General features: G+C 66.7%; 2 protein-coding genes across 5 annotated transcripts in view; one reads left to right on the top strand and one right to left on the bottom strand.

The window, feature by feature from the left end:
- Nucleotides 1–1,624, top strand: part of Atp2c2 (ATPase secretory pathway Ca2+ transporting 2) — a 37,835-nt gene extending 36,211 nt beyond the window's left edge. The window contains exon 29 of the mRNA XM_042671457.1: nucleotides 1,556–1,624. Within this exon, the coding sequence (XP_042527391.1) occupies nucleotides 1,556–1,624 (69 nt within the window). The remainder of the gene's footprint in view (nucleotides 1–1,555) is intronic.
- Nucleotides 1,625–2,132: 508 nt separating this feature from the next.
- Meak7 (MTOR associated protein, eak-7 homolog) lies at nucleotides 2,133–12,287 on the bottom strand. Of its 4 annotated transcripts, none has more exons than XM_042671470.1 (8): nucleotides 12,173–12,287; nucleotides 9,601–9,783; nucleotides 8,834–9,064; nucleotides 8,414–8,558; nucleotides 6,857–7,285; nucleotides 4,591–4,709; nucleotides 3,421–3,600; nucleotides 2,133–2,933 (listed from the first exon to the last, which is right to left on the bottom strand). In XM_042671470.1, exons 2-8 carry the CDS (start codon nucleotides 9,751–9,753, stop codon nucleotides 2,808–2,810), a joined length of 1,383 nt encoding a protein of 460 aa, XP_042527404.1. In that variant the 5' UTR covers nucleotides 9,754–9,783; nucleotides 12,173–12,287; the 3' UTR covers nucleotides 2,133–2,807. The 4 variants fall into 4 exon arrangements, with proteins under 4 accessions (XP_042527404.1, XP_042527405.1, XP_042527406.1 ...); XM_042671471.1 differs by having other exon boundaries at nucleotides 12,188–12,287; XM_042671472.1 differs by having other exon boundaries at nucleotides 12,203–12,266.
- Between the last annotated feature and the right edge of the window lie 4,262 nt (nucleotides 12,288–16,549).

Here is a 16,549-nt window from a genome sequence, read left to right as displayed (position 1 = left end):
CACGCACTCCCCCATAGAGACACTAAAGCATGATTCACATGAAATCTGATATAAATAACCTACAGACTGAGTCACAACAAATCCGACGTTTAAAAAACCCTACAGCCCCACTAGACAAATCCACACATTAGAATAACGAAGTACCAAGATGGGCCAATGTTTGTGAATTCCTTAACTAACTGCACACGCCCGTCCATAACAAAGCACAGGAGACAGGACCGAAGCTTTAACACTCCCAGCAGAACCTGTGCACCACAGATACACTGTGGAGAAGCAGGAGCCACGAGCACAAAGCCTCATGAGGATGCGGAATATTCTGGAAGGATGTGCTATGCAATCCATCCAGAGAAGGAAGGGCTTCAGTGCTGGGAGCGTAGGGGCGGTGCTGACCGCTAGGTCTGCGAAGGAAATGGCTACGAGAACCACGGGTAGGCTGTGGGCAGCCCTGACCGCCAGGCTCCACAGAACAGGGCCACGGACAGCACCCGTGGAGATTCAGCAGGAGAGGCTCCCGCGTCAGGCGGGGAGAACCCGCCACAGGGTTGTATGCACACTCGGCTGAGACTCGCGGCATAGGAGACTTCAGCAAGGTGTTGGGGACAAAATTGCATGAATTTGGAGAGATTTCTTAGTTCAAACAGCCATTGGCTGGGGGGGGGGGGGGGAGGCCAATTCTGGTTCCAGTAATGACATCAGAAAGTTGCCAGGCAAACCCAGCGCCCGGCCTGGGACGGGGGGTGAACACTAGGCAAAGGCCACCACAATGAATGCGTGGACAAAGGTGTGCACTTCTCGAAGATACCACCCGATTTTCAGAAATGGCCACAGTGCCAGAGAAAAGCAAGCTACTGTAGGCAGGGCAAGTTTTGAAAAACAGTTCCTGCTTTACCTTCCATTCATAAGGCTCCGGGAGTGGCCCTGTGAGAGCTAAGCACACCAATCTGGCTGGGGAGAAGGTAGTGCTTGAAGTCAGGAGAGGGGCAGGGGGAGGGGTCCATCAGGTAAACAAAACAGATTTTAAGGCAGAGGAGCCCTGGACTTGGCAGACACACTCCGCGGGTGGGAAGGAGGCGTGAAGCGGTCGGCCGGCTCTCACCAGCAGCACACCCTTTGATACAGCAGTCATCTGCTCAGACCCAACCACGCCGGACACGGCCCTGTGGGCTACAGAACCTCCAGTCACACAAGGTGCCACGGACCCGGACCCCATGGAGTGTCTGCATGCACGTGGACGGAAGGCAGGAGGGAGCGAGGCCCCGGGACATGGCGGGGTTCCACAGGACAAGAACATGCCAGCTCGCCACCCGGGGTGCGAGCCTCTGAGGGCAGGAAACCCCTTCCCTAGTCCCAGCTGTTTAAATCACACACACGACTCTTAATACAGAACGGGGGGCGGCCGTAGCCCACGTGGCACCTCCACACCCGCTCCCTCCGCTTTGGATAGGCAAACCCTCATTTAGGCCCCCAGGTGTCCCAGCCAGCACTCCATGGTCCGTAACAAGAGCTGCTCCTCCTGTCAGAACCCCAGGGTGGACACTGCTCCCCCCCACCACAGCCCTGCCGCCCAGACGGCCACATCGGGCCCCTGACCCTTCAGCCTGAGGCTGAAGTGGTCGAGGACTAACCTCACGAGGAAAAAAGGAGCACAAGAGTTCAAGGCCCTGAGTTCAAGTTTCAGTCCCCCCCTACCCCAAACAGACCACCAGAAAGGTCGCCTAATACAAAAGCGCTCAGCAGGAAGGCGGGTGGTGACCCAGGCTCCACACCTGCTGGAGGGCGGACAAGCCTTGCTCCCTCCCCAGTCGGCGCTGCTAATGGAACAAGCCACTGTTTGCTATGGCTTTTAATCAAGGCAGGAGACCAAAGACAAAGGCAGGAGGCACGGGTGTTTGAGGCACAGCTCTCTGGGACACCAGGACCTAAAGTGCATGTAGAGGCCTTCGAGCCTTGTCAGAGCCCTGCACAGCTTTTCAGGATCACTGGAGTTGTTTAGGATTACAGGTGACTCCCACGTTTAATCAGGAGGCTGCGGTCTGAGGATCGAGGTCCAAAGCCAGCCTGGGCAGAAAAGTCTATGAGATTCTTATCCCGAGTTAACCAGCAAAGAGCCAGAAGTAGCGCTGTGGCTCGGGTGGTAAAGCACTACTCTTAAGTGAAAAAGCTAAGGGAGAGTGCAAAATGTGGAGTTTAAGCCCCGGGACTGGCAAAACCAAAAACGAAAGCCATCCCAGGGCAGACATCATGGATAGAACAATGGAGGCCGAGACTTGGACCCATGCCAGACATGCTCACCACCGGCCCATGGGATGGCGCTGTGTCCAGCATCGGGCAAGCCAGGCAGGCCAGCACTGGCCAGCCTGCTCTGGGACCCACCTCTCGGTTTCTCCTTCCACCGCACGTCTGCTTTAAGGGCAGAGACAGCTCCATGCGGACCCTACCGTCAACGCCCGCCCAGGGCCCAGCCCTAGGCTGGGCATCTTCCCATTACCAGGCCCTTCCTGGACTTCCACCCCTCAGGTACAGCAGCCGTCATGGAGCAGAGGCGCTAACCGGGACCCCCGGGACCCCCTCGGATGGAAGCCCCTCCCGCACGCTCGCTCCGAGTCTCTGGATCCCATGGAGAGGAAGCGACCCCGCGTGAGACTCAGCTGCTGGCCTGACACGCAAGGGGCACCGTGCTGGGCTCGGCAGGGCCGTGTCCAGGCAGCACCTCCTTCTGGCGACACGAAAAGCTGAACCAACATGGCGGGGGGTCTGATGGCCCGGCGGGGCGGGGGCTCGGGTCCCGGCCGGCCCCAGGCGCCTCCTCAACTGCCAGGGTCGTCACTGCAGTAGTCAGGGGCCTCCAGGAGCCCTTCGCTGTGGCGGGTCCGCCCGCTAGCCTCCAGCAGGATGCGGGCCTCAGGGTCCACGTCCAGGACGCTCTTCTTGACCTAGAAAGAGGGGGAGAAGGAGACGGGGGGGGGGGGAGACAGGGAAAGATGGGGAGAGGGGGAAGAAGGGTGGCTATGTTCACAGCGTGCTTAGGAGGAGGCACTGCTCCCAATGACCAAGACCAAGCCATGACTTCCTGCCAGCTCCCGCTCACCTGCCTGGAGCCAGCACCCATGGCTACCAAGGACTCAGGACAGCCCCGGCGCCTGGCCCCATGCTGGGTTACAAGGCATCATGGGAGCTGCGGGGCCCAGGGGCCCGTCACTGGATGGCAGAAGCAGAGAGCTGCAGGAGCCCCAAGCCTCGCGATCTTGCGGCCCAGCACCCCAGGCGGGGCCCGTCCTCCCGGGAGGCTCCACTAAACCACCCAACCTCGCGGCGTCTAGTCCCTGCTGTGGCCTGAGGACAAGGTAGGCCGGCGGAGGCGCAGAGGGGTCAGCACAATGGAGAGAGGCCCCGGGTACAAGGTCCCTGCCCGGCACTCACCCGCTGGAGCTCTGAGGGCTCTTCCACGGCCCACACCTCCATGGCCTCAAACAGGAAGTCCTCCTTGGCAGAGAGCTGCGGGCTGCCGTACGTGGTGCACGCGGGCCTGGCCTTGCTGTGCCCTTTCCCGAAGTCACTGTCTATCCAAAGCCCGAAGTAGCCATGCTGCCCGCCCATGCCCTGCAGGGGAGACCCCAGTGGACACGGCATCAGCATCGGCTCAGTGAGCGGAGCGTCCAGTACCCTGGGCCGTGATCTCCAGAGAACCATGCGGCAGTGCATGCCTGTAATCCCAGCAGGAGAATTGAGAGGCAGAGGCCAGCCTGGGCTACAGTGTGAGGCCCTCTGTCAAAACAAGCGAGCGCCCGAGCTGGAGGCAGGGACGGGAGGGGATCTTTCTCAGGACCGTGAACGCCACACGGCAGTGGTGGCTGTTTAGATGCCCCGTTCCAAGTGGCTGGCACCTCTGTCCCACAGACGTCCCTCCCCGCAACTCCTCGCAAGGATGGAGCCGCAGGGATGGAAGTGGAAGACACAGACCCTCGGGTCCACCATGAAAGATTGGGGTGGACGCGGTGTCCTCCCACCCTGACAGCCAGGAGACGCAGCAGGGGGCGTGTGGCTGTCCCCGCCGGGAGACAGGAAGTGCTGGGCTCCGAGGGTGGGCTTGAACGCCGTCTGTCCCCCCTCCCCCCGGGTCCACCACGGCTCCAGCCAGCGTGGAGCTGCCGTCTCACCACACCCTCTGACCCACGCACCCGGCTCTCACTTGGGGCAGGGAGCGGCCCGGGCGTGGACCTGTCCCACGGGACCCGCTTCTGCCTGTGATGGGGGACAAAGGTCCCTGGGGGCGGTGGGGGCTGCTCTGGGGGTGGCTAACCCCGGTCTCCCCGCCCGTGATGGCTGCACGGAAAGCCGCCGGGCCTTCTCCAGAGGCCCCGCCACCCTCCCCTCCCTGGGCTGTGTCACGCATGAACCCGGGGGCAGGAAAGGGGCCAAGCTCATGGCGTGCGCACAAGCCACGGAAGAACTGGCAGGCGCGCGGGCCTCCCGGGGGCAGCCGTGCGCTCTATCGGACGGAGCGCGGCCGCAGCCAGCGTCACACACCGCGTACCCCGCAGCCCTCACCAGGCCGGGCACGGACGCGCCCCCGCCCGCCCCGCCACTCACCAGCCCGTTGGGCATGGTCTGCTGTCCGTGGTTCAGGTACATGAAGTGGTCGTTGTAGCCCGTGTGTGTGTACACGGCCATGCGGGGGGCGATGGAGAAGAGGAAGCACTTGCTGTCTCCTGGAAGGGACGGGGCGCAGGGCAGCAATGCCGGGGGCTGCTGTGATGCCCTGCCCAGGTGCGCGGCCCTGGACGGGCATCCCGCGCATCCGCAGGCGGGGCCCCGACGCCACGCGTCTTACAGTGACGGCCCGCCCGGGGTGAGCCGGGGCTGGAGGGAAGGACAAGGGTGAGGAAGGGGCCTGACATCCATGTGGGGTGCGGGAGCCCCCCAGAGGACCCTGCCCACTCTCTGTGGTACCAGCCTGTGGGCCGAGGGCATCTGAGTCAGAAAGACTCAGAAAGAGGGGTCCTCTACCTTACCAGTGGGGGCGGACGGCCACCACAAACACCAGAGGCTCTGGCACAGCCCACGGGGACCCACGCAGGACATGGGGGAGGGCTGCCCCCACCCAAAATGTCACACCACCCAGGAGAGAGAACACCACAGCAGACCTGCCCAGGGGTGGGCATGGGAGAGTCAGGAGGGGGCGGCCGGGAAGGCAGACAAGGCCTGGACTGGTGGAGGGCACCCGGGGACTCCTTGGCCTGTAGCCCAGGCAGATGCAGGGGCCTCTGGCACGGTCCAGGGTCTGCCGTGGGCTTGAATCAGCCCGCTCGGAAGTGAGACGCTCGTCCTGAGACAGCAGTATCTGGGCTACGGTCCTCCGTGGAGGTCAGACCCCACGCAAGGGCAAGGCTGTGCACCAGGGAAGGGGACGGACAGCCTGGAAAGTTCTCCTGGAACCTCACCGCGAAGGGTTTCCACGGACCTCCCCTCACTAGGCCTCGGCAGCCCCAGGAGATCGGTGTGTGGCGACGCTTACTGAGCCCTAGTGCAGGGCCCCAGCCTGCAGCCAGGAGCTGCGGGGACATTACTCTCCAAGACACGTACACACCACCTGCGACTCGGAGTCGCGGGAAGGAAACCCTGGGCACAGGCCAGAGCCGCACCACAGAACCACAAAGGCAAAACACAGCGCCGTCCACCCACCGCGGTTCTCGGGCCAGAAGTCATTGAGAGGACTGGTGGACATGAATCTGGCAGAAGGCAGGGACGGGGCCGTCTGTGGAGCGAGGCTGCCCTCTGCTGGGAAAACCTGGCGGAGGGCGCTCCTGCCTGCGGCAAGGCCGAGCCTTCCCGCCAATACACTAGAGACCCAGCGGAGCAAGCCCACCCAGGGCAGGCGCTGGAGGAAGTGGGTCTTGATCTGGATCTCAGCCTCCCCTCCTGAGTAGCTAGGATGGCAGGTGTGAGTCCCCGGAGCCAGGCTTCTCTGGGCCTAATTCCTAGGGCAGAGGCCGCCTGCCCCAACCCTAGAGGGGGACACGAGGCGGGTACAGACAGCCTCAGAGTGCTGCGTCCAGAAAGGCGGCCTGCAAAGCCACCAGTACCCGGGAGCCTGGATTTGGGGAGGGCTCTCATCATTTGCAGAGCTAGATTAAAAAATCTAGAACATTCTGAAACCTAGAAACAGCCTGATTGAGGGGACAGAGGCATGGACCCCTCACTGTGCTCCTCCCTCGATCCCAGGCACCTGGCCACCACCCCTCAGCAATCTCCAGGACGCAACCCACCCGAGCGTGGGCCCAGCCCACAGAGGGAAGACCAGCGGTTCAGAGATACAGGTGAGCCCGGGCATACAGGGAGACGTGACAGCATGCGGCCGTGTCAGCACATGGGGTAGCTCACTGCAGAGCCGGGACCTGTGTCCCTCAGAGCAACTCGGAGGGAAAGGGCGGAGTCCCCTGGGCCTCTCCTCCAGTGTCACATGGTCACAAGAAAATGTCTATGGGCCACAGCTCACAAAACCAGGAAGAAACAGGAGCGTGCCTGTGCACGTGTGTGCGTGTGTACACGTGTGTGCATGTGTAGGAATGTCCATCTGAAAGGCGTGGCATCTCTTGGTGCCACACACACCCCGCACCCCAGCAACCCTGGCAATGCTCAGCCTGTGTCAGCTGAGCGAGGGGTGCTGACGCCTTCCTGCTGGCTTTCCCCCCCTGCCTGGGCTGGAGGAGGGCCTGTGACATCACAAACCCCCCTCAGCCATCAGCGTGCCCTGCGACTGCCACCCCGAGAGGGGACGGTTCAAACCCTCCCAGCACCCCTGCCTTCTCCATGGCCCAGCACGGCCTGTGCCGGGCTCTGGGGCTCCAAGTGTTACCTTGAAACTGAGGTTTCACCTCCCAGGAGCAGGAGGCGAAGCCGCCAAACACGTGGCCGTCGCGGTCCTGGAGGAGGGCCAGGCAGGGCCCCTGGTGTGTGATGCGCCCGCAGAGCTGCGCGAAGCTCTGCCCGTGCAGCCGCGAGGAGAAGAGCAGGCGCCAGCGCTGCCGCTGCTCCCCGCGCAGCTGCGCGCCGAGGTAGACGGCCGACAGCACGTCCAGGAGGCTCTCCACCTCCCCCCCCGGGCCCACGTGGCGCTCGGGGAGCAGCGGGGCCGGCTGGAGGGACGGGGACAGCAGCAGAAAGCCTCTGTGGATGACCACACTCAGAAACACGCCCACGAGGGGCGCCCGGAACACCCAGTCCTCAATCACGGCTCGGTCGCAATCACAGTCCAGCCACTGGGGCTCCGGAAACTTCTGGCCACCTGGGGAAGGGAGATGACATTATCAGAGCCACCATGTCACCTCGCAATGACTGTCTGCGTCTGCGCTGACTGAGCTAGCAGCCACAGTCACACGTGACTGGGGACGCGAGAGATAGCTCGTCTGAATGTTCTCAGCAAGTTCAGACACGGCGGCATGGGGAAGACAACCACGTCTCCAGACTTGTCTCTCACAGATCAAGGCAGCCAGGCCTCACCCGGGGGCTCAGCCCTGGACCAACACCACCCACCTGAGGGCCAAGAGGAAGGGGCTGAGCCCCACTGGGCCTGGCGGCTCAGGGTCGAGAGGGCCGGGTTTCGTGAAGGACAGCAAGAGCCGTCATGCTGATTTCTATCTCAGACCCGCCCAGCGTGGAGGGGATCTGGTGGGATCTGGTAGGATCTACAGGATCTAGTACAGCCTCCGTCTCCCCGTATGTGACATGGGTGCAGTGCTAGGACCCAATTCATTCGCTGTCACATGGACAAGAAGGGCTTTTGCGTCTAACACTCACTGACACACATAAAACTGACCTCAGACAACCAGGTCTTCCCAGCCCACGCCCCGTCCAGCTACTGGATATGCAGAAACCCTGCTAATTCTACTTCCTGTCATCCCTGATCACTCTACCTTTCAAAAACCTTTTTGGGGGTTTTGTTTTTTGCCAGTACTGGAGCTTGAACTCAGGGCCTAGACGCTGTCCTTAAGCTTTTGTGCTCAAGACTAGTTAGTGCTCTACCACTGGAGCCACAGCTCCACTTCCAGATTTTTGCTGGTTCATTGGAGATAACCAGTTTCAAAGACTTTCCTGCCCAGGCTGGCTTCAAACCACAAACCTCAGCTCTCAGCCTCCTGCATAGCTAGGACTACAGGCGTGAGCCACTGGTGCCCAGTGGCCTCTCATTTCTTATGCCAGTGCGGTACTTGAAACCTTTTGGGTAATTTTAATTAAACAGTTTTCTATTCCAGTGACAACTTCAAGTTTCTGTTTTTACAATTCTCCCATTTTAAAGACACTGACTTGGGGCTTTGCTGATTTCAGAGCTTTGCTCGAAGGCTGCAGGATGGAGAGAGACCATGGCATCAGAGGTGGACCCTGAGTCGGAGGGGGAGGGTGCTTGGGGACTTGCCTTGGAGCTTCAACTCAGAGAGCAGCTGGGCGGCCAGCACCCCCACACCGGCCAGGGGGCCCTGGAATCTCCTCCGGGTCCAGCCCCTCAGCTCCTGCCGGTGGACCAGCACGTGCTCCACAGCGCCAACCAGACCCTCTGTGAACTTGAACACGCCGATTCCACTGTTAAGAGCCGCACCCGCACAGAGCACAGGGCAGGGCGGCTTTCTCCATGCCATCCTGCAGCACCAGCGATGACACAGCCGGTGTGGGCTACCACCCTACCCTGGTGGGCGTTCTAATGCTGGCCTGGAGCTTTGCCAAAGCCATCGTCCAAGAGTTCCGACTCAAGCGGGCCGTGAGCTGGCCCACGGCCCCGCGAGGTTGCCGTCAGCCCCCCGCCCCGCCAAGAACAAGCCTGCCCCAGAGGCCGCTCTACCTTCTGGACTTCTCCAGCTCGCACAGGACCTTCTGTGGCAGTAATCATCTTCAGGATCACGAGGCTCTTCTCCTCCGCGTTTCCCTTCAGCAGGTAAGACATGGCGGCCATGAACTGCTCCCGGGAGACACTCTCACTGGGCCCCCGCGCCTTCCCGGCCAGGTCCACCCTCCGCATGCCGTCAAACAGTCTGGTGACCATCTCTGGGGGCAGAGCTTCGCCAACATAGCTCTGTTGAGGACAAGGAGGAGAAAAGGCCCACCAGGCTGACTTCCACCCAACCAGTCACAGGGTCGGACAGGCAACAGAGGACTGCACCCTGCCACGGCGCTCAGGATGCTCCTGGCACGAGGTGGCCTTCCCTGACCTCCTGACCCTCTTCCACCCGAGGACCCACACACGGGGCACTCGCGGCACGTCTTGGCCCCTCTGGCCTGGCCGCAGCCTGCCCTCCCCACACGGGCCCTGTCCTTCCTGGGGCCGCTGGCGCTGCTCATCACCCTGCTAGCGATGTCACGTCCATTAGCTGCCCAAGGCCTGCCTGCCACAACCACAGCCCGCGCAGAGCGCCGTGGTCTCGCCTCAGAGCTACGAACGCTGAGCTGCTGCGGTCGCTGGAGGTGCACCGCCACCGTCTCTGGGAGGACAGTCAGGCCACACAGGGCTGGGGAGACGCAGGCGGCTCCTGCCTCTCGTGTCAAACCCTGAGGCAGGTTTGAGGAGGTCCCGGTACATCCGGCCAGGCCACGGCCCCTCCACCCTCTTGCCTTCAGTGCCTGCAGCGAGAAGGACCTGGACGAGGCCCCTGTGCTGCCCGTCCCCGGCGACAGCGCGGCGAACAGCCGGTCCAGCTCCGCCTGCTCCTCAGGAAGAAACCGTGAGTGGAGCTTGGGCCCTGACAGGCTTTTGTTGTTCCCCATCTCTCCTGGTCTCTGGCAGAGCGGTCCTGGCTGTGGAAGGCAGGGGTTGGGGACATGCCAGAGAGAAAAGCCAACACCCCGTCACAGAAAGGAAATGTTGGCAGTTATATGGCCAGCACGTATGGATCCGGTGAAAAATGCAGCACCAACACACACTGTATGCAGTCTGTAATGTTTCAGTGTTCCAGAAGCAACAGTGGGAAGGCCCGGTCCTGAAGCCCAGGGTGAAATGAAGTCTGCTCACAACTGCCAGGCAGCCTGGACATCTTTATCTGAAAACGTAGTACCAGCCAGGTGCTGATTCTCACTGTCATCTCGGGAGGCTGAGACCCAGAGGATCATAGTTTGAAACCAGTCTGGCTAGAAAAGTTTCCAAGATTTCATATGCAAAGAACCAAGAAAACACTGGATTAAGAGGTATGGCTCAAGTGATAGGGCACCAGCTATGAGCAGAAAGCTGAGTGAGAGCACCAAGCTCTGAGTTCAAATCCTAGTACTGACCAAAGAGGGGAAAAATTAAAATACTGGGCACCAGTGGCTCACGCCTGTCATCCTGGCTACTCAGGAGGTTGAGATCTGAGGATCGTGGTTCAAAGCCAGCCTCGGCAGGAAAGTTGGTGAGACTCTTATCTCCAATAAACCACCAGAAAACCAGAAGTGGCGCTGTGGCTCAAGTGGTAGAGTGCTCACCTTGAGCTGCAGAGCTGAGGGACAGCGCCCAGGCCCAGAGTTCAAGCCCCACGACTGAAGGGGAAAACAAACAAAAAACTAAGAAAGCATGGTACACAACGTGACTAAAAAGTGGGGGGAGGGGGGCTCCATTTTAATTCATGTAAATTCCCTTACTTTAAAAAACTTGAGTGGAAAATGCTCAAATGCACAGGAATTTGGTAAACTGAGTCAATGTCCCAGTAAACAATCCCCCAGGAAGTCAAACAGTCAAGCGCACATCCCAGCAGCCAAGGGGTCCTGAATACAGGTTTCCCTCAAGGTGTGTCTGCCCGTACCCTCAGGCAAACCACTGGCTGGGTGAGCCACATACCCCGACACTGTGTCCAGTGTGTGATCCGGAGACTTCTATCCCACCCATGCACTTCATTGAACCCCATTTTTCATTATCCGTTCTTCAGGTTCGTCAACCACCACTGACCGCAGGTGCTATCTGAGTTCACTTAGGTCAGGCTAACCAGCCGTGCCCCGGCCGCCCGAACTTGAAGTGTTTCTATCTGCTGAGCCCATCCTGTTCCTGGCTGTGAATTACTGCTTGCCCACAGGGAACTTGGAGTGCAGCCTTGCTCCCCTGTTCCCCCACCCCACCCCCTGCAAAACCCCACCACCCTGCTCCTCGGCCTCTGGTATGGTCCTGAGTGAAGTCTGCCTTAACTCGGCTTAACAGGCCTCAGTGAAAGCTTTCTTTTAATATAAGGTTTGAGTACTGAATAAAGTGACCTGGGCAGTCCATTCTGCTTTCTGGAGGCCAAAGCTAGGTCTGGATGGCCCCAGACAGGCAGAGGCCTGCTTGGGAGAGCCCTTCTCAGACACTCCGGGGGACGCTGGAAATCTGCAGGAGCAGCTTCCTGGGGACGCGGCCCTCCTGGATCCTGCTAGGGTGCTCCAAGGCCTCCCCGGAGCTTCTCAGACTGCATCTCTTCCCCGCTGGCGCTCCACACCCTGTCTGCCTCCAAGGGGCCATCACAGAGCCATGAGCGGCAGCCTCAGGATGCCCTCTCTGGAGACACTCCAACCACCTCACCTGGACACACTGGCTTTTGCCCCAGAGGCCGAGGGGAGGAGCTCCTCCTGCAGGCCCACAAGGCAGCTCCCCTCCATCCTTCCTGCCAGGTCACACTGAGTGCCAGCCCAGGACTGCCATAAACTTAATGAGCTGCTCAGGGCTGGGAACAAATCCAGAGAATTGTGGCGTGCATGTGTACAAGGGGGAAGCCCCCTTCCACACGTACACGACCCTCCAGCCCACACCCAGGGTGCAAATGCACCCCTTCCTCTCCACCAGCTCTCCCTCCCCAGCAGCGACCTTGACGCCGGGGATGGCACCTGCCAGACCACAAATGGCAGAGGGGAGGGGATGGGGATGGGGGGAGCAGCCCAGCAGGGGTGTGGAGGGGAGGGGATGGGGGTCAGCAGGGGAGGGGATGGGGCAGCAGCCCAGCAGGGGTGTGGAGGGGATGGGGGGGGGCAGCAGCCCAGCAGGGGTGTGGAGGGGACGGAGGGGGGGCAGCAGCCCAGCAGGGGTGTGGAGGGGATGGGGGGGCAGCAGTCCAGCAGGGGTGTGGAGGGGACGGGGGGGGGGGGCAGCAGCCCAGCAGGGGTGTGGAGGGGAGGGGATGGGGGGCAGCACAGGGGCGGGGCCCAGATCCACTCCACCGCACGCGGCCCCGGCCGCGGGGGCGGCGCTGACCTCGGACGCCCCGACCTCGGACGCCCCGACCTCGGACGCCCCGACCTCGGACGCCCCGGCCCGGGACGCAGGAGCTTCACCCTTCCAGGGCCGCGGGTGGCTCCATTACATTCCCTGCGACGGCGCTGACGGACGGTCACGTGCTCCAATGGCGGAAGCGGAACATGGGGCGGGGACTGGGAGCGATATTAGCCAATGGGGACGCGCTTGCCGGGGTGGGCGGGGCGGAGTGCGGCGGACCGCGTCGGGGACGCCGGGGAGGCGGGGAGGCGGGGAGGCGGGGAGGCGGGGAGGTGGGGAGGAGGCGGGGCGCCGGAGAGGAGGCGGGGGGAGGCGGGGAGGTGGGGAGGAGGCGGGGCGCCGGGGGGAGGCGGGGGGAGGCGGGGAGGCGGGGGGAGGCGGGGCGCCGGGGGGAGGAGGCGGGAGGCCGGAGAGGAGGCGGGGGTCCGGGGGGAGGAGGCGGGGCGCCGGGGGGGGAGGAGGCGGGGGTCCGGGGGGAGGAGGCGGGGCGCCGGGGGGGAGGCGGGGCGCCGGGGGGGAGGCGGGGCGCCGGGGGAGGAGGCGGGGCGCCGGGGAGGAGGCGGGGCGCCGGGGAGGAGGCGGGGCGCCGGGGGGGAGGCGGGGCGCCGGGGGGGAGGAGGCGGGGCGCCGGGGGGAGGCGGGGCGCCGGGGGGAGGAGGCGGGGCGCGGGGGGGAGGCGGGGCGTCGGGGGGGAGGAGGCGGGGCGCCGGGGGGAGGAGGCGGGGCGCCGGGGGGAGGAGGCGGGGCGCCGGGGGGAGGAGGCGGGGCGCCGGGGGGAGGAGGCGGGGCGCCGGGGGGGGAGGCGGGGCGCCGGTGAGGAGGCGGGGCGCCGGGGAGGAGGCGGGGCGCCGGGGAGGAGGCGGGGCGTCGGGAGGAGGCGGGGCGCCGGGGAGGAGGCGGGGCGCCGGGAGGAGGCGGGGCGTCGGGAGGAGGCGGGGCGCCGGGAGGAGGCGGGGCGCCGGGAGGAGGCGGGGCGCCGGGAGGAGGCGGGGCGCCGGGGAGGAGGCGGGGCGCCGGGGGGAGGAGGCGGGGCGCCGGGGAGGAGGCGGGGCGTCGGGAGGAGGCGGGGCGCCGGGAGGAGGCGGGGCGCCGGGGGGAGGAGGCGGGGCGCGGGGGGGAGGCGGGGCGCCGGGGAGGAGGCGGGGCGCCGGGAGGAGGCGGGGCGCCGGGAGGAGGCGGGGCGCCGGGGGGAGGAGGCGGGGCGCGGGGGGGAGGCGGGGCGCCGGGGGGAGGAGGGCGGGGCGTCGGGAGGAGGCGGGGCGCCGGGAGGAGGCGGGGCGCCGGGAGGAGGCGGGGCGCCGGGAGGAGGCGGGGCGCCGGGGGGAGGAGGGCGGGGCGCCGGGAGGAGGCGGGGCGCCGGGGGGTGGAGGCGGGGCGCCGGGGGGAGGAGGCGGGGCGCCGGGGAGGAGGCGGGGCGCCGGGGGGAGGAGGCGGGGCGCCGGGGAGGAGGCGGGGCGTCGGGAGGAGGCGGGGCGCCGGGAGGAGGCGGGGCGCCGGGGGGAGGAGGCGGGGCGCGGGGGGGAGGCGGGGCGCCGGGGAGGAGGCGGGGCGCCGGGAGGAGGCGGGGCGCCGGGAGGAGGCGGGGCGCCGGGGGGAGGAGGCGGGGCGCCGGGGGGAGGAGGCGGGGCGCCGGGAGGAGGCGGGGCGCCGGGAGGAGGCGGGGCGCCGGGGGGAGGAGGCGGGGCGCCGGGGGGTGGAGGCGGGGCGCCGGGGGGAGGAGGCGGGGCGCCGGGGGGTGGAGGCGGGGCGCCGGGGGGAGGCGGGGCGCCGGGGGGAGGAGGCGGGGCGCCGGGGGGAGGAGGCGGGGCGCCGGGGGGAGGAGGCGGGGCGCCGGGAGGAGGCGGGGCGCCGGGAGGAGGCGGGGCGCCGGGGGGAGGAGGGCGGGGCGCCGGGAGGAGGCGGGGCGCCGGGGGGTGGAGGCGGGGCGCCGGGGGGAGGAGGCGGGGCGCCGGGGGGTGGAGGCGGGGCGCCGGGGGGAGGCGGGGCGCCGGGGGGAGGAGGCGGGGCGCCGGGGGGAGGAGGCGGGGCGCCGGGGGGAGGAGGCGGGGCGCCGGGAGGAGGCGGGGCGCCGGGAGGAGGCGGGGCGCCGGGGGGAGGAGGGCGGGGCGCCGGGAGGAGGCGGGGCGCCGGGGGGTGGAGGCGGGGCGCCGGGGGGAGGAGGCGGGGCGCCGGGGAGGAGGCGGGGCGCCGGGGGGAGGAGGCGGGGCGCCGGGGAGGAGGCGGGGCGTCGGGAGGAGGCGGGGCGCCGGGAGGAGGCGGGGCGCCGGGGGGAGGAGGCGGGGCGCGGGGGGGGAGGCGGGGCGCCGGGGAGGAGGCGGGGCGCCGGGAGGAGGCGGGGCGCCGGGAGGAGGCGGGGCGCCGGGGGGAGGAGGCGGGGCGCCGGGGGGAGGAGGCGGGGCGCCGGGAGGAGGCGGGGCGCCGGGAGGAGGCGGGGCGCCGGGGGGAGGAGGCGGGCGCCGGGGGGTGGAGGCGGGGCGCCGGGGGGAGGAGGCGGGGCGCCGGGGGGGTGGAGGCGGGGTGCCGGGGGGAGGAGGCGGGGCGCCGGGAGGAGGCGGGGCGCCGGGGGGAGGAGGCGGGGCGCGGGGGGGGGAGGCGGGGCGCCGGGGAGGAGGCGGGGGCGCCGGGAGGAGGCGGGGCGCCGGGAGGAGGCGGGGCGCCGGGGGGAGGAGGCGGGGCGCCGGGGGGAGGAGGCGGGGCGCCGGGGAGGAGGCGGGGCGCCGGGGGGAGGGCGGGGCGCCGGGGGGAGGAGGCGGGGCGCCGGGGGGAGGAGGCGGGGCGCCGGGGGGAGGAGGCGGGGCGCCGGGAGGAGGCGGGGCGCCGGGAGGAGGCGGGGCGCCGGGGGGGAGGAGGCGGGGCGCCGGGGGGGTGGAGGCGGGGCGCCGGGGGGAGGAGGCGGGGCGCCGGGGGGAGGAGGCGGGGCGCCGGGGGGAGGCGGGGCGCCGGGGGGAGGGCGGGGCGCCGGGGAGGAGGCGGGGCGCCGGGGGGAGGCGGGGCGCCGGGGGGAGGGCGGGGCGCCGGGGAGGAGGCGGGGCGCCGGGGGGAGGAGGCGGGGCGCGGGGGGGGAGGAGGCGGGGCGCCGGGGGGGAGGAGGCGGGGCGCCGGGGGGAGGAGGCGGGGCGCCGGGGGGAGGAGGCGGGGCCGCCGGGGGGAGGAGGCGGGGCTCCGGGGAGGCAGGGTGCCGGCCCGGGCCGGAGAGGGCGGAAGGGGGAGCCCGGGCTGGGCGGGGGAGGGGGAGCTGGCCACGTGGAAGTGACATGGGGGCCCGGGGGCCGGCTGTCACTGGGCTCCCAGCACCGCTGCGAACTGCATGCAGAGCCCGCGGCCCTCGGTCAGCGCAGCCGGGCTGTGTGAGGGTCTGTGGGTGAGAAGCACCTGGCCTGTGGAAGCGGCCTGGGTTTCCAGCCCGGGCGTGGGGGCCCGTGGAAGCAGGTTCCGGGGCGCAGTGCTTCCTGCTAACCACCGCTGGGCCCCGAGCTGGGAGCTGGGCCCCGGGGCGCGCACTCCTGAGGCTGGCCCCTTCCCGCGTGGCTTTGGGCCCGCCAGACCCACGCCCCAGCCCCTGCACAGCCGGGGTGGGCCGACTCAAACACGCGGTCCCTGCCCCAGGGCCCTGGTCTTTAGGGCGATTCCACCAGGGGCTGTCGATAAACGTAGACAGAAAGGTAAGGGGAAATAGAGGCCGGAAGAAGTTGGAGCTAGCGTAAGCAAGAAATGAGCGTAGAAAAACGGACAGGGATTTCTACACTTGAGGTCAGAGGCCCTGTGAACATTTTCCTTGGTACCTTCCCAAGCCCTGTCAAAACTGGAACCCAGCACTACCTTGGCAACACCTTCCCTAACACTGCCTACGCTCGTCACGGGAAACCAGGATTCAGAGAGGTTAAGTGGCCTTCCCAGGGGCACACAGCAGAACGGCAGCAACTCCCAACTGTGCTGCAGGCTCTTCCCACTGCAGTGCCCCCGAGTTACAAGTGTGAGCAGTCAGCCGTGGACTCTGCAGAGCAGGCCAGGTGAAACCGTGGTCTCAAAGACTCCTTAGGAGTGGGTGCCTCCATCCTGTAGTGCCCTCACACTGGGAGTGGCAGAGAGGCCACCATAAGACAAGAGCTGGGCAGGTAGTGGGGGCATCTTTGCCCCCTTCCTGTCCACCACCACACAGCACACATTCTCCCCCTGCCTCTGTGCCTCCAGGCCGGCCCCGAGCCACCGAGAAGGAACGGCAGCCCCTCACCCCTCCCCGACACCCTTCCCTTGAGTCACAAGATCTTGCCTGCTTTCTCATTCGCCTGCAGGCGGCTCAGCTGCGCTCCTCCCTGCTGCGCCAGCTCCGGTCCCGCACCCGCCCCGGAGCAGGAC

Source organism: Dipodomys spectabilis, unplaced genomic scaffold, assembly GCF_019054845.1.
Source record: "Dipodomys spectabilis isolate Male_0828 unplaced genomic scaffold, ASM1905484v1 ptg000628l, whole genome shotgun sequence".
Classification (NCBI taxonomy): Eukaryota; Metazoa; Chordata; class Mammalia; order Rodentia; family Heteromyidae; genus Dipodomys; species Dipodomys spectabilis.
Note: the sequence above shows the minus strand (reverse complement) of the source record. Positions and strands in the feature narration are given on the sequence as shown.